The sequence below is a fragment of the Thunnus thynnus genome, chromosome 8 (genome assembly GCF_963924715.1).
Source record: "Thunnus thynnus chromosome 8, fThuThy2.1, whole genome shotgun sequence".
In the NCBI taxonomy this organism is placed as follows: domain Eukaryota; kingdom Metazoa; phylum Chordata; class Actinopteri; order Scombriformes; family Scombridae; genus Thunnus; species Thunnus thynnus.
In genome coordinates, this window is record NC_089524.1 from 6,256,640 (window position 1) to 6,272,001 (window position 15,362).

Here is a 15,362-nt window from a genome sequence, read left to right on the forward strand (position 1 = left end):
AAATAAATGGAGGATAAAGGAAGATAAATAATCACCGGAAAGGCAAAAATTAATGATTTGTAGCTAAAAACCTACATAAACACTTGCTTTAAAAGTCTGAACAAAGCAGGGCTAGTCTGGCAAAGTTTTACTAAGAACGCACAGGACAACTAAAGGTCACTTGTATGTTAGAACAGAGCAGACAACTTTATTTATCTTCTCAAATGTTCCGTGTCTTTAGTCTAGTCTGATAATTGAGTCAGAGACCCCGCAGGAATTCCAAATAACAGAAAAAGAAAGTGAGAGAGAAAGAAGAATGTTTTAAAAAAAGGAGGGGAGATGAGGGGGGGATTTCAAGATGCATCTCACCTGTTTCCAGAAAAGACGCGTCTTGATATGAATCTCGTCTAACCAAAGGATCCAAGGTGTTGTAGTCCACCGTCACAGAGCGTCCGTTGTGCCAAAGCTCTCTGCCTGCACATGGAAACAAACAGTCCGGTTGACAAAAGACGCAGCCGTGGTCAGGAGTCAGTTAAACAACAACAAGACACACACACACACACACACACACACAGACAGGGACCTATGTACACAATAACATCAGCTGATTCCCAGCGCCAGATCCGGTTTCTAGATTTGATTAAAAAAAAAATGCAGCTTTTTAATGTTGGCGTTGCTTCAATTTCCTGGACGGACGTACCTGTCCATCAGAAACTGTGTGTCTGACTGTGAGCCCTGGTTTTTCCCCGCCTGTGTGTGTGTGTGTGTGTGTGTGTGTGTGTGTGTGTGTGTGTGTGTGTGTGTGTGTGTGTCCCCCCCCCCTGCGCACAGTATCTACGATCTGAATTCCTGTCAGATGTGTGTGTGTGATAACCTCTCGTATTGCTTCCTGCTGAGAAGCGAGGAGTGTAATTGTTCGTGCTGAGGAGCGATTTGACTGCGGGGGCCACTGTCTCGCCACAAAGCTCTGCAACACTGCCCCCACCTGGGTGACTGCTAGTTGAACTGGATGAGGAACTTTTTTCATTCATGCGTAGTGAGTGTGTGTGTGTGTGTGTGTGTGTATGTGTGTGTGTGTGGGGGGGGAATTCTCTGAATTCAAGCAGACGAGTCATTTCTGTCTCGTCTGCTTGAATTCAGAGACACAACGATGAAGCTTCTGTTCATCAGCAGCAATTACAGCCAAAGTAATGTGTCTGTGCGCACAAGTGTGTGTGTGTGTGTGTGTGAGTGTGTGTGTGAGTGTGTGTGTGAGTGTGTGTGTGTGTGTGTAGTTCTGGGAGTTCAGCAGTGGTTTCCAATCTACGGGTCTAGATGCCTTCAAAGGTCACAAGATGATTAATTAAGAGGAGAGGAAAGTAGAAAAAAACATATTTCTGCAACACAAAGTTCAGCTAACTTTTACTTATTTTTCTTATTTTATTTTACTTCTTCGAGAGTCTAAAAAATAATATAAATCACTCTTTTGTTGAACTGGTCACAACTGGACCGACAGTTTACATTCAGGGCAGATATTTCTTTATTTTAAGGAGTCTCAAGCCAAAAGAGTTGGGAGTTAAAGAAGGTTTGTTTAAGTTAAATGCACATTTTAGCAATCACTTGTCTTTTACAGTGTAAGCTTTAAAGGGACAGTTCACTTAAATTACAAAAGAGAATTGGGACAATGGGACACATTTCTGTCGCACTGAATTAACTCTAATAAACTCCATGAAAGTGTTTTACAACCTGTCATAGTTTCTTGGAACAAATGACACAACAATGGAACATTTTCCTGTCAAAGCCCTGTTGTTACTAATGCTGGAATCAGACTGGTCACTTTGTCCGATCAGACAATCATAGAGTCATAATTTCATGCTGTGACTTGACTAAGAGACACAGAAGATAACACATCAGATGCTGACTAAGTCTTTCCAGACTAGTGTGACACACATACAGCAGGAGATCTAAAAAAAAAAAAAAAGGTGCCAGGAACCGACTGCATCAGGGTTTTATGAATGAAAGTGAACCTGAAGAAAAGTTCACAGTAAAACCCTTCAACCAAAGTCAGATGGTTGCAGGTTCCATGAAATGAAATGAAACATTGTTGTAAGTTCCTATTAGTCAACATCATTAATTCTGTTAGTTTTGTAACATTCTGCTGTTTTTTTTTTGTTGTTTTGCAGGATGTTGTGAAGGATACCAGATGCCGGTGTTGGATGTCTTCCACTACGACACACAACATCAGGATAAAACCAGAAGTTTTATCTCATTTTAATTCCTGGTTTCCCACGTCTGTCATGTTGATGATGTCGATATTGTGCAGTCCTTTGCAGCGCTCTGCCCTAATAAATAAATATTTAAGGTGTGCAGCTGTGCAAAGTCTGCTTATTGCATGTTCATTTCCCCCAATGGTGCAGCATTTTACCGGGTTAATATTTTCAAGACTTGACATGTTTTTTGCACGTCGAGTTCAGTCTTGTAGCGATCGAGTCGGAGTCAAGTCTCAAGCCTTTATTTTTTAAAATGCAAGTCTCAGTCTTCAAATGTGCAACTCAACTAAAACTAACAGTTATTGCATCGACAATCGCCAAATTATCAATTTTCAAGATCTGGTGATGTAAAACAAACGAAACAAAAAACTCACAGATCTTCTATGAAATGTTTTACATTAAGTTTTTTTCTTTTCTAAGAATTTACATCTGAAAAATAAAAGCAGAAATGTGAAAATATGAGCCAATATATTTTGGATTCTGGGCCCAACATGAACTATAACATCTGAAACACATTGATACCTACATTCTTATTCTCTGCTGTGTTATCCCGTTCCAACAGCTTACGTTGGTAACTTATGTTCATATAAATGCAAGTTTCATTTTAAAGTCAAAGAAAAGAAAAAGACATAAATAAAAAAAAAATCATTTACTGTGAGAAAGAATCTACCTGTAATCTTGTCAGGGCTGTCAGAAAGTAACAGCTCCACTTTTCCATCTTCTGGGAACCGAGGATCTGGAATATTAACAAAAAGATCAGAAACTGGCATACTGGTCATGTTTCCATGTGTACTTCACACCTGCGCTCTAGCATAGCTGATATGAGTTCCAAGGTTATGTCAGGTGCACAGTATTTACATTGGAGGAGGGGAAAAGAACAGAGACGCTGATGGATTTATCAGTTACAGATTAAGATTGATAATATGGTGGAGTGAGCGTGATAGTCACTGAGACAAGCGTTGGCTGTCTATGGCTATGGCAGCGGGTTATAAATACCTTCGCTGGCAGAGTCAAGGTCCGCCTTAGAGAAAGTGAGTGCACGTCCGTGCACGAGGCCCGTATGAAACTGGAGACGGAAGATGACCTGACGGCTGGCTGACCGGCTGTTTTTATCATAACAAACCACCTAAAGTCAGAAAGAAAACAACACAGTGTACTGTACATACTGCTACGCTCTATGAGAGGCTGGATCACAGAAATGAATGCCTTATAATAAATAATAAAAATTGAATTCATATAGCACACATCACACACAAAAGATGCAACATAGTGAGCTTCACAAAAGAGGAAAAATAAAGCTTATAATGCAAAAAATACTGAGTGACTAAAATAATCAGTTATTTACAGTCTTTTTAGCATCAAATTGCCTCTTTGTGTTTCCCTGTTGAGCTGCAGTGGAAGTATAGTAACAAAAAGAGGAACTTTGGCACTAAAAAGACTGAAATGTTCAAAAATATCTACTTGATTTGACTCATTTGGACGCTGAAGCTTCATATTATCTTCAGATAAACTTTTTGTATCACATCACTTACACACCTGACTTTTGTTTTAGGACAGACTTGAAAAATTGCGAACTTGTCCTTTAATAAATATAAAGAAAACAAAAAGAAGAAAGTATAAAAAAGACCTAAATAAGTTTGTAAAATACACAAACCAAGAGTTGCAGCAAATTTAGCTTCTATTGGCTCCCTCTACAAGGGGCCCCATTAGTAAATGTGATAGATTATGTAATTAATAATAGTAATAATGATCTCTATTTGTCAACATAAAGGATAAATATCAAGCATATGTGCACACTGGTACTGACCATGATGTCTCCTTTGAGCAGCTGAGCTGGCTGAAGCACAACGTAGAGCCGATCTGTCTGGCCTCCATTAACGTGACTGAGGTGGGAATATAAACACACACGTTAACTGCTGCAACACTATACGATGTTAAAATGTGATATACGATGATGTTTTTCTTACTAGACTGCAGACGTGCAAACAGCTTGTTGACTCTGGTAGACTCTCAGGAAGAGACAACATCCTACGAAAATTTATCCAGAAGATGACATCATTAAAAACAAAATGAAATTGTCCAGAAGACATGTTTAGCTGTTCCAGACACAAGCTGACAATTTCAGGAGAAAAGTGGTTTAAATTATAGTAATTAAATGATGCATCGTGAGACACCTTCCTCCAATAGCAGATTTACAGCTTTTGAAACCAAAGACAGACAAATTCTGACAATGTGACTGCTGCTAATACCAACGTCTATAAACCAACTGACCAGAATATGACATGAAATGATGCAGAATACACCCACAGACAACCAGTACAAGTAGATACCACACCTGCATGTGATAAATCATTTAGGAATTTAGCAGTTAGGAAAAGCAGCCAAAGCTTTTTGCATTTTCAAAACATGCATTTCACACATCAACTGACAACTAATGCTTTTCAACTGATATTGTACAGTCTGACTCAGATTGTAAACAAGATTTTATTACTCATTTATGACTCATTTCTCATGCAGTGTGACAGATGCCTTTAAATCATGAAAGTTAGTACTTGAGACTTAAAATGATACTTCACCAAGTTAGCATTGCATAACACTGTCAGACTCACAATGGACAATTTAAAAAAATGCATGCTTATACAGTATGCATTCTTCTTCTTTGTCAAAACTTGGCACCTACATTACCCACAATGCAGCTGGACTCATTTCACTCGACTGTAAAGATCTGGGTGTGTCAGGTGTGTTATGAGGAGCAGCTACAGAGGTCTGATAACTCTCCTAACTCCACAACCCCAGATATTTAAAATTTCCAAACTTGTAGTCTTCAGCCCCAACCAATGTTGACTCAAGTGACATCACTTGAGGCAATTTATCAGATTTCACACATCTCCCTCTGGAGACACAAAACTACTTTTTCCTACATATGCAGTAATACTCCCCAACACCTGGAAACACACTTTGATGTGTAAAATCAGTGGAGTTCCCCTTTAAGACTTGAAATCCTTCGAATCTCAAGTTTTTTTTACTGCAATAAACACCCAGAGCAGTATTTAGAGATCTAAAAGACTCAAATATTCACTTGTAATTTGCTTAAGACTTTACACATGATGTTTCCTGAGGGAACAACTCACTGATGATAAACAGGAACACATGCTTGACTTGGTTTACGCTCGTCCTCTATCGGTGAACAACATAGGCAATGGGAAATTATATTTAGAGTCTAGTTTATTGATGCCAAATTAGCTAAAAAATGTAAATAGATGTTATAGCTGTTATCTTTTACACTGCAAAATGCTTATGGTGCAGAAATGACTCCCAATCAATTTGCAGCAATTCAATTTTTTTTTGTGTCCCCTATGATGATAATCTGTCTGGTTTGTCCTAAAAAAAAAAGGTCTTTGCTTTCACTACCTTTGCTGATTAGGTGCCTCATTTTTATTGAATGAAAGCATGTTTCACCCCCTAAATTTGAAGACTGGATCAAGGAGGCACTGAATTGTCTCAAGCTGGAGAAAATAATACTCAACAAAGGGCTCCCTGAACACCTTTCATCCAATCTGAAAGCTCTTTCTGGATCATATAAAAGCTCTGAGACTTGTGCCTGATGCTTTTCCCTTTGTTTTCTTGTTTTTCTCAGTTTTTTCTGTCTTTTTGTGTGTTCTTGTTTTCTGTAAATGTTAAAAATTTCCTTTCAGGTAACTCAATGGACTAGTGTTCTGCTTTAGAAGAAATGGAGCGTAAAACTTCTTCTATTTATCTGATTATTTCCCACAAATTCATATCAGACATCAGCTGCTCACCTCCATCTGGTCTTATTTTGGGAAGACCGTGAAGAACAACACAGAGGAGGAATGACGGAGAGGGATACATCCTTAATCCTCCTTTCAACATATTCCCCAGCATCAACACATACCTGAAGAGCAGAGAGAAATGAATGCAGGTTGTTTAGTATCTTTAAAGACGTTATAACCTGATGAAAGTGCGGTTGTGGTGCGAGTCTCCCTTGTTATGTAATCTCTTCGTAGCTTTATGATGGTGACTGTTTCCCAGCAAGATAAATCAGGTGATTAGCAACATGAGGTCGAAAGTCACAGCAGATACGTCGGTCTCCGTTGAAGATCAGAGACTGAGAGCTGAACCACAGTTGACCTTTGACCTACAGTGATCCTGCTCAATCAAGTGGAATCTTACCGTTTTTGTGAGGGAGTCATCTGAGCGATGAGCTTATCGTTGTAGAACCTCCTCATGGCAAAGTGGTCAAGAGAAAGGTCTGCACTGAGAGAGACGCATATATTCAGATGCTGCGTTTTAAAGGGTCAGTTCAACCAAATTACAAAAAGAACATATTTCCTGGTGGTGGTATCTAGAGATGCAAACAGTTTTGGTTTTATTTGCCCCGGTGGAAGATATCCATGTCTGAAATTTCTGTCTACACCCAAATAAAATAGAGCTGACTGTTAGGGGCCAGATATACTCAAAACAGACATGGACAGCAGACACATATGGAGTTCTGTTTGTATGACAGTGGGCTTCTGCATGTTTGACGGTGTGTTCTTGGGCAGATTACGTCGCCCACAACTTTTGCAAATTCAGAGAGAAGAATTTGGGCTCCACTCTGGATAATTCACACACTTTTCTGTTTGCACTCAATATATAGATCTTAATTAGCAAAAAAGCTTAATAAATTAGATCTATTCTTTAACAGACAGAAAAAACTTTTCAGTGTGTAGTTTTGTGTGTCAAGCATTTTTTTTGCATAGTAGGTTGTTTCTTAAAAAAAAAAATTGCAACACCCTTTCTGTAAAATGTCCTACATATGAACTGATAAATATCTGCAAATTACTCCAGGAACATTTCCAGGAAATCTGTATAAAATTAAAGGACCTGCAGAATAAAGTGTTACCACCCTCCTAACAGAACAGAAATTGGCCAACGTGAACACAATGTCACACTGAGTGAATGAAGTTCATTTAAAGGGCAGTTCAGTCTGATTGTAAGGCTACGATTATACCAGGAACAAGAGATGCTGCTGTTGAAATAATCATATTTCAATCCAGTGAACACCACCAACAAAATATCATTTACCTCCCTGGTTTTAAGGTGGAGGAAGAGTTCCCCAGGAATAAATATCCCAGACAAAAATCTGGACAAATAAAACCAAAATTATGTGCATGACTACATACCAGTTATGTAATTTGAAAGAACTGACCCTTTAAGAAACAGTTGTTATCAGATTAACACCCATTCACAAACTTTTTGCATATCTGCACTCACTCACACAAGCAAATATCTCAATCTCTGAGGAACAATGGTCACAGTCAGGGAGTCAGCTGTTCGGCCATGAACAACACACACACACACAAACACACACACACAACAGACCCAACAGTGTGGAAATCAACTTTCTCTTCTCTGCTTTTCTAGTAAGTCTAAAACCGACCTTTTACATCAACCCATGAGATGTAGCCAAACAGGGATGTGTGTGTATATATATAGATGATATGTAACCACATAAAGTACTGAGGCTGTCATGTTTGCTTTGAAAATCTTAAATCAACAACGTTCTGTGTCCTCTGCAGGCTCAGACTCTGGCGCGCAGATAAATTAAAAGTGCATTAATTCACCGGTGTCTAACAGGAACAAGATCCCTGCCCGAAAATCAAATAAAAGTCTAGTTCAAAGTCTCTTCAACAAACCGCCGTGCCCTTTGCCTGGTGGAGACGTACAGTAGACCAGCCTCTGCTCGCACTGTCTATTGTTCAGACAGCGTTCTTTGATCTGCAAACATGTCCAAGACTGAATGTCAATATTGCGTCATTACTTTACAGTTACTGTTCCCTTTCTTTATATGATATATCTACACAGAATACTGATAATTATTTTATGTTATGTGGGATATATATCGAGTGAAGAACTTGTCAAGATACAGAAGTAATCAATCAATCAAATCCTAGAGGCTGAAATGTTTGATATATGTAGATGTATTGTTGCTCCCTAATCATTCTTTATCCATATAATATTTGGTTAAATTCCCTGTTGCTTATGGCATCAGTGTTACCTGGCTGACTTGTTGCTTAAGTGGATGTAAGAAGCCACCAGAACTCCGATCAGGCCTTTACCTCCCTGTTGAGGACAACCACAGAAACAGGATGAATGAATATCACACACCTATCATACACAGAAAAAAATCAATGTAAAACGTAATTGTCGGTGCGTAGAGAGGTATAGTTACTCTGCAGTGTAACACCAGGACATGCTTCAGGTTGATCTGCAGCCAGCTGTCCATCGTCGTGCACACGTTGAGGATCTGATCCAGGTTTGGAGCTAAAGGATCCACCCAACCTGTGTCCAAAACCTGACACACACAAACAAACCACACGTATAGACTGTCATAAACCTCACACTTCACCCGCTAACTTCTCAAACACGTCATGTGAAGTGTTGTCATTACCTTGTGGTTCATTCGGGTGAGAGTGTCGCTCTTCTGTGAGAGGTTTATAAGCTGAGGAGAAAAAGTTGTTTGCATGAGAAGAGACAGAGTGAAATGAGGGTAGAGTAGTATGAATACTTTAGCACTTTTAGTTTTTGAGATACCACCTTGCAAACATTCCTCCCGTAGACTTTCTGTCATGGACTATGTGTTTGGACTTTTTGTGTTTTTGGTTTTGTTTGTTGCAGATGAGAGATTGTAGTGTTGTTTGGGTATTTGAGTTGTAGTCATGTTTATTCTGTGGCGGTTCTATGCAGGTCAGTTTATTAAGAAGAGTTTTGTGTTTTCTGGGTTTTGGATTTTTTGCTGTGTTCCCTCCTATGTTCCTGTGCTTGCTCTGCCCATCATCATAAATAAACCTTTGGAGAACAAAGTGTAAATGCATATATTTGGAGAAGGTTGTAGTAGTAGTAGTAGTAGTAACTGCTGCCTTCAGCAGTTACTACTACCCTAGGGGGGTATCCTGGACCAGCTGCAGTGAACTGTTGCCTTCCAGGACCCCCCCATGCTCATGGGTGCAATTGGGAGTATCTGTCAGGCACCTGGGACCGGCTGCAGCTAGCTGCTGCCTTCCCAGTGCCCTGGCCACCGTTCCCACACTCACCCGGCTGCTTCCCCTGAAGAAAACCGGGACCAGCTGCATTAAACTGCTGCCTTCCAGAACCCCCCCACCCCCCACCCCAAAGTACTACTTACTAAATGCAGAGTTGCCATTAATTTACTGCAAAACTAACATTGTGTCTTGCTGTTGTTGAAATTAACAGTTTGTTGCTGCTTTTATAAATACAGCATAAAACTGTTATTCTCTAATTTTACAGAAAAAAATACTGCCAAAAGAATTACATTGTTTATTACTGTTAATTTGCACTTTTCACAAGTGGCATACTTACAGATTTTTACTGTAAAATGCAAAATGTACGACGTACTGCTCGACACACTATTGTGTAACTGACTACCAACAATGAGGACTACAGTGAGCTTAAATTTTGAATATTTTTTTCCACAAACCTTGTTACTTGACATAATTACTCATTGACAGTATTTACAGTGGATAAACAGCGGTTTATAAACAGAATAGAATAAACAGACAAATTACACAACTTCAAGATATTTCTTTCAAACCATGTCTCGTTTTATTAACATTTTAAATGAATGATGCTAAACATTTGTACACAATTACAAAATGATAGAAAAAACAAAGCATGGAACTCATTCAGGTAATTAAACATTCAAAAGTTATTTTAAAAAAAGTAAATAGCAGTAGTGCAATCTGTCTGAACATTGTACACAAAGACATAAAACAACATGCAATCAATATGCTCCTCTAATGGGATTCTTTCCAACAAAGGGAAATATATCAGAGAAGTCAGAAGCAAATTTATTTGATACTAAATACTTCATAGATATTATTACACCCCAACAAGACTCAATAAAATGGGACAGTTTTAGCGGGTGTATGTCTGCAGGGAGCAGCCTTTGATGGTTTGCTACAGTACATCTGTAATTGTTTCCATGAACTAATTAATGCTCATTACATTATTGTAACCAAATAACTGCCTCATATATCAATGTCTCATTGGTTACCTGCCTGTTTGATTGTTTTTTAATTGGCATTTTCTATAAAATTCACTAAAAAAAACCATACATTAAAAAAAAACATGCTCCTCTAACCCTATTTATAAGGGTTTGTAGTGAGTGAGTGAAAGACTGAGAAAGTGACGGAGTGAATGACAGTTACTATGAGTGGCTAAGAGACTGATTGTGTGGGTTTGATGACTTAAACAAAGAAGTCCCACTCACAGTTTCTTTAATAGACTTAACACACAAGGGTTGACTGATGTCGTCTTTGTCTGTATGACTCTCTGTCTTCTGTGAGCGGACTTTGTCCCGTCCTGCCGGGTTCATCCCTATGAACCGCCTGGAAAACAAAAAAAGTGTGTTCAAAGAGGGTTTTATTTATTAAATTATTATTATTATTATCATTATTATATAGCACATCCATTCTTCAGTTGTTAGCATATAAAACAAAGTAAAATGAAACTCACCATGTAATTTGGAGCAGCAGGTCTTTGGGTCTTCGACTGGTGTTATTTTAAAATTCTGAATACCTGCTTGGATGTTATAATTCTGTTTTTATAACAATAAAGTGGCACATTGGGTTTACCGCAACATTCTCACTCCTTTTTTAACAAAAAAAAAAAACATTTATACAATTGAACCTGAAGCTACGTCCCTGTCTAATGTCCTTTACACTTATCTGTGTGTTGACATGTATATAGAAGCTGGTCACATAAATGTAACAAAAGACCAGAAAGCAGCTATTGTATTGGTATGTCAGATAATTAGTTACATTTTGTATTTAAAAAGTCACTTAAGCATTCAATTGTGAAGTCCTTGTTAACCGTTATAATGAGGAATTAGGACTGTAACACGATCTAGAAAACGCATTTCCTGCAGAAAATGCATGTGAATGCTGACGGCTCAAAGCACTGTTGAAAATCCAGAAATCTGAAATGAAATTTATTCAAAAAAGCTGAAAGCTCAAATGCATCGCACGGCGGCACTGCTGAAAAACCTGGAAGCTAAAATGTAAAAATGGCAACATTGGAACTGTATTACTGAAAGAAGCTAAGAGTTGAAATACATTGATAGAAAAGCTGGAAGATAAACTTTAACACTTTCAAAGATGGAAGTTGGAATAAATCGCCTGAAAAGGCTGAAAGATCAAATGCTTTGTATTAATATCACACAGATGAACTGAATTGCTAAACATTTTGGAACAGAAACGGCATCAGCCTAAATAACCGAGAGTTGCAAAGTATTAATGAAAATGCAGAAATGGGAAATGAATTGCATTATTATAATTATTATTATTGTTATTATTATGCATTATCTAAGGAATCTATGAGCTGAAGTGCGTTACTGTCGCTATGCAATGCATTGCTAAAATGTTGAAAAAGCTTAATATTTTAAAAAGTATAAAAGGTAGAAAAAAGTTGAATGGATGCAGAAATGTCCACGAAGAACAAGTTTAACATTTGAGTGGTTATGAAGAAGAAGTAGTCAATCAAAATAGATACAGAAGCTACACAAGCAGCTCTAGAAGTGATGCTAACAATGACAATGTTAACATGCTAATGACCATACCGGTTTAGCATGTTTGCATCGTTAAAGCATAATAAATACTAATGGGGAAAGCTTTGCAGATATATGAGCATAAACAGAAGTTTTGTACACATTTAAATTTTGATCTCCCTAGATGAAAAGTCAGGGAATCACCAAAGTCATTAGGATTCATCTTCACAGGACCATGAATGTTTGTACAAAGTTTCAGTATGGAGTCCATCCGAGTGTTTGAAATATTTCAGTCAGGACAAAAGTGGTGGACTGACCAACAGATAAACACTTACATCTATACAGTCACATAATCAGTTTGGAAAAGAAGAAAAAAAAAAATCAAAAATTGGAATAATAATAAATTTAATGTGATATTTGAAGCCAAATAGAAATGTTATTATAAAAAAGATAAGTGTAATAAAGCTGTAGATTCAGTCTGCATCTTTTGTGTTGTATTGTTTTCTGTTGGGATTAATTGCCTTTTCTATTGTTTTGAGTATTTATGGACTGAAATGGACTTCAAATAAAACAAAACCCTCTCCGACGTGCGGCTCTACTCGACTCATCTCACCATGTAGTTGTGTCCATGCTTGGACTGCAGCATGGGAATAATTTCTCGCAGGTTCTGCAGGTACGTCTCCTCGGGACATTCAGGAGGACAGAATATGGTGATGATGCGTTCAGTGATGTAGGTGAGATCGATTCTGCGCTGTTTTTCCATGACTTATGTCAATCACATGGATATCTGTAGAGACAGAGGAAGTGAAACGCAGGATGTGAGAATGAAAGTCATGGAAAATATAGAGAAGTGAGCATTTTCACTCCAGATCGGCAGATGTTTGCAGAGCATTTTATCTGGGCGTGTACCGTATCAGCTGGAACTCCAAATAAAAAAAAAAAGCTGATCTTAGCCTGCACAGCGATATTTGAGTTCAAATGCGGTCAGCCTTATTAATCCCAAAATCCTTTTTACGGGACGTGATGCTAAAACAAAGTGGGGTAAATGCCAAAAAAAAAAAAAAAAAGAGGAACTGCACTAAAAGCTTAGTCACTGGATCTCCTCATTGAGCTTGTGACCAGAAAAGGGATGATGATGATAATGAGTCACAGAAGAAAGATGCTGCCCAAACACCAGATCATAACCGTGTTACTCATCACCCAAAACCACCAAACTGCAAAACAGCTCTGACAGAAAATGTGTCTGATTGTTCACGCTTAGTGAGTTGAAATGTGAACACTGTGTCTGTGTTGTGACATCCTCCCACATTCTTCCGTAAACCATCGAAAAGATAATTCTGTGCTAGCTGGGTTCTACGTTAGCATCCGGACCAGAGCTGTTACATGCATGTTAGTGCACGTCTATGGGAGCAAGATCAACAAGAGAGTGTGTAAAGAGAGAGCAGTGGTTAACCTCGCCTTCACCCTGACCATGTGACCGCAGCACAGTAAACAGTGATACCACCATTTTCACCAGTAGAGGAGTAACTGGTTGCTTCCCACAGAAATGACATTTACATCAGGTTTAATCCTCTCAGAGCTTCCTGTTTCATCTCAGGAGTTCAAATTTATATTTAGGAACCAAAGTTTTACTTTTAGTCCCCCTATTGAGCATTTATAGGCCATATATAACATTCAATAAATGGTTTATAACACACTGTAATCTAATTATAAGCAGATATAAGTGTCTATTAATGTATTTGTCAATATCTATAACTCCACCTGTAGATAGCCGTGAACGGAGGCTTCTGTATAAACAAAAAGTGAATGTCAATATAATAAAACACCTGTGATAATATAAAATATGTCGTCATAGGAGACAATTACCGACAAATGCTGTACATTAATAGACACTTAACATGTCCTGATATCTGCTAACATTACAGTAGGTTATAAACCATTTATTAAATATTTGTTCACAGCTTATTAATGCTAAATAAGGGGACATGAAGTGTTACCAGATAATTAAAACATTATTTTTGCCGTGTGCAGATGCATTTTGCAGACGGATCATTTTGGGAGCAGATAAAGTACCAGTATGAAGTGAAATGATGTGGTTTAGGAGTATTTGTTTTATGCACACACGCACAAATTTATGCTTTCCAGACAGTCAGGAGAACCTGATCCATACATTATTAAATGATGGTGCAGTGTATGTGCTGTAATAAAGGATGACTTATCAGACAATCAGTGTCAAAAATCACAATCAAAATGTTTTAAATTTGAACTATTTTAAATATAATAACTGTCTTGTTTTTATTATTATTTATCAGGTGATGTTATATTATGTTACCCTGTACCTGATACTGAATTTATTATTTTAAGTCTAGGTGTATTTGTTTAGACGTGTGTGTGTGTATGTGTGTGTATGTGTTTGGCTGTATCACGAGCTCCCTCTACAATCTAAATTCCTAATGGACAAATAATCTGAATTGAATTTGACTTTGAATTGTTATTATTTTGTTGATTCATTCGTACAAACTACACTCATAAAAAATAACAGAATTGTACATTTGGGGGTCCAAAAGTTTGTACTTATACAATACTTTATGTTGCCCTGTCTTGCAAGTCTAGTTTGTATCCCTATAATTTCTAGGTATATTTTGCTGATTTAGAGTACAGTACATACTGTATTTGTAACTAGCAGTCTCAGGACAATCAGTGTGTTCCTTTTTTCTTGAATTTTCTCCTTTTCCTTCCTGTTTCAGTAGAAAAAGTACCACAAACACAGCTCGCTGTATGACCTCAACAGCTTCCCATCCCAGGCTAAAGGTATTGCTGCCAGGGATTGAATCAGAAATCGGAAAAGATAAATCTGAGGGGTCATGAAAGGATTAACTGGACAGGAAAGCAGAACATGAAATTATGTTATATTATATGTTTTATGACTATTTTTCAAACATTAGCTTCTTGTTTGTGAATCACTTGATAATTTGACATCTTTAACACCCTAAATGTACTCAAATAACACAGAAAAATCACAGCACAGGTACACATAATAACCTGTAATAAAGGTTCTCAAGTAGACAAACCTTTGTCCTGAGGAGTCACAAACCAAATCAATCAGTTTACTTTAGTATTTGTACCTTTATGTCATAAAAAGGTTTTATTTTGTAAACTACATTGAATGAAAAGCTGTACATTTAGCTCCCCTTATACACTTGTTAAGTTACATAGGTGAAAATCTTTAAGCATGCCCTCCTCCTGTGTCTGTTTTTGAGTGTACTTGCTGAAAAAGTTGACAGGGTTGGGCAAACACAGCAACTCGATCTTAATGAGTGACTAGTCTCCAATTATGTATTTCTGGTATGTTTTTTCATTCAACATTTTTTAGACTGCTGCAATCTAAATTTGTCAGCGCTCCGCCTGAGGAACCAAAATAAACGGAAGTGTGTGACTCAACTACACACACATACACACACACACACACAGATACATATACACACGTTGCTATAGGCAGAGCTGCTTAGCAGCAGAGGTCCTTGAGCTTAAACGAGCCACATTTAATTATAGTCCTCATTTCCCATTTT

The 15,362-nt window shown here is 37.8% G+C and overlaps 1 protein-coding gene across 3 annotated transcripts in view; it reads right to left on the bottom strand.

Moving 5' to 3' along the window:
* Positions 1 to 15,362, bottom strand: part of LOC137187385 (tensin-3-like) — a 59,627-nt gene that overhangs the window by 43,081 nt on the left and 1,184 nt on the right. For 2 of the 3 annotated variants that reach the window (XM_067596237.1, XM_067596236.1), the window contains exons 2-12: positions 12,407 to 12,580; positions 8,680 to 8,730; positions 8,461 to 8,583; positions 8,287 to 8,351; positions 6,420 to 6,503; positions 6,029 to 6,141; positions 4,196 to 4,256; positions 4,036 to 4,111; positions 3,225 to 3,354; positions 2,899 to 2,964; positions 349 to 453 (exon numbers count right to left, since the gene is read on the bottom strand). In XM_067596237.1, the coding sequence (XP_067452338.1) occupies positions 349 to 453; positions 2,899 to 2,964; positions 3,225 to 3,354; positions 4,036 to 4,111; positions 4,196 to 4,256; positions 6,029 to 6,141; positions 6,420 to 6,503; positions 8,287 to 8,351; positions 8,461 to 8,583; positions 8,680 to 8,730; positions 12,407 to 12,556 (1,024 nt within the window). In that variant the 5' untranslated portion in view covers positions 12,557 to 12,580. Of the gene's footprint in view, positions 1 to 348; positions 454 to 2,898; positions 2,965 to 3,224; positions 3,355 to 4,035; positions 4,112 to 4,195; positions 4,257 to 6,028; positions 6,142 to 6,419; positions 6,504 to 8,286; positions 8,352 to 8,460; positions 8,584 to 8,679; positions 8,731 to 12,406; positions 12,581 to 15,362 lie in introns of those variants that run through there. The other variant, XM_067596238.1, reaches the window with a different exon arrangement.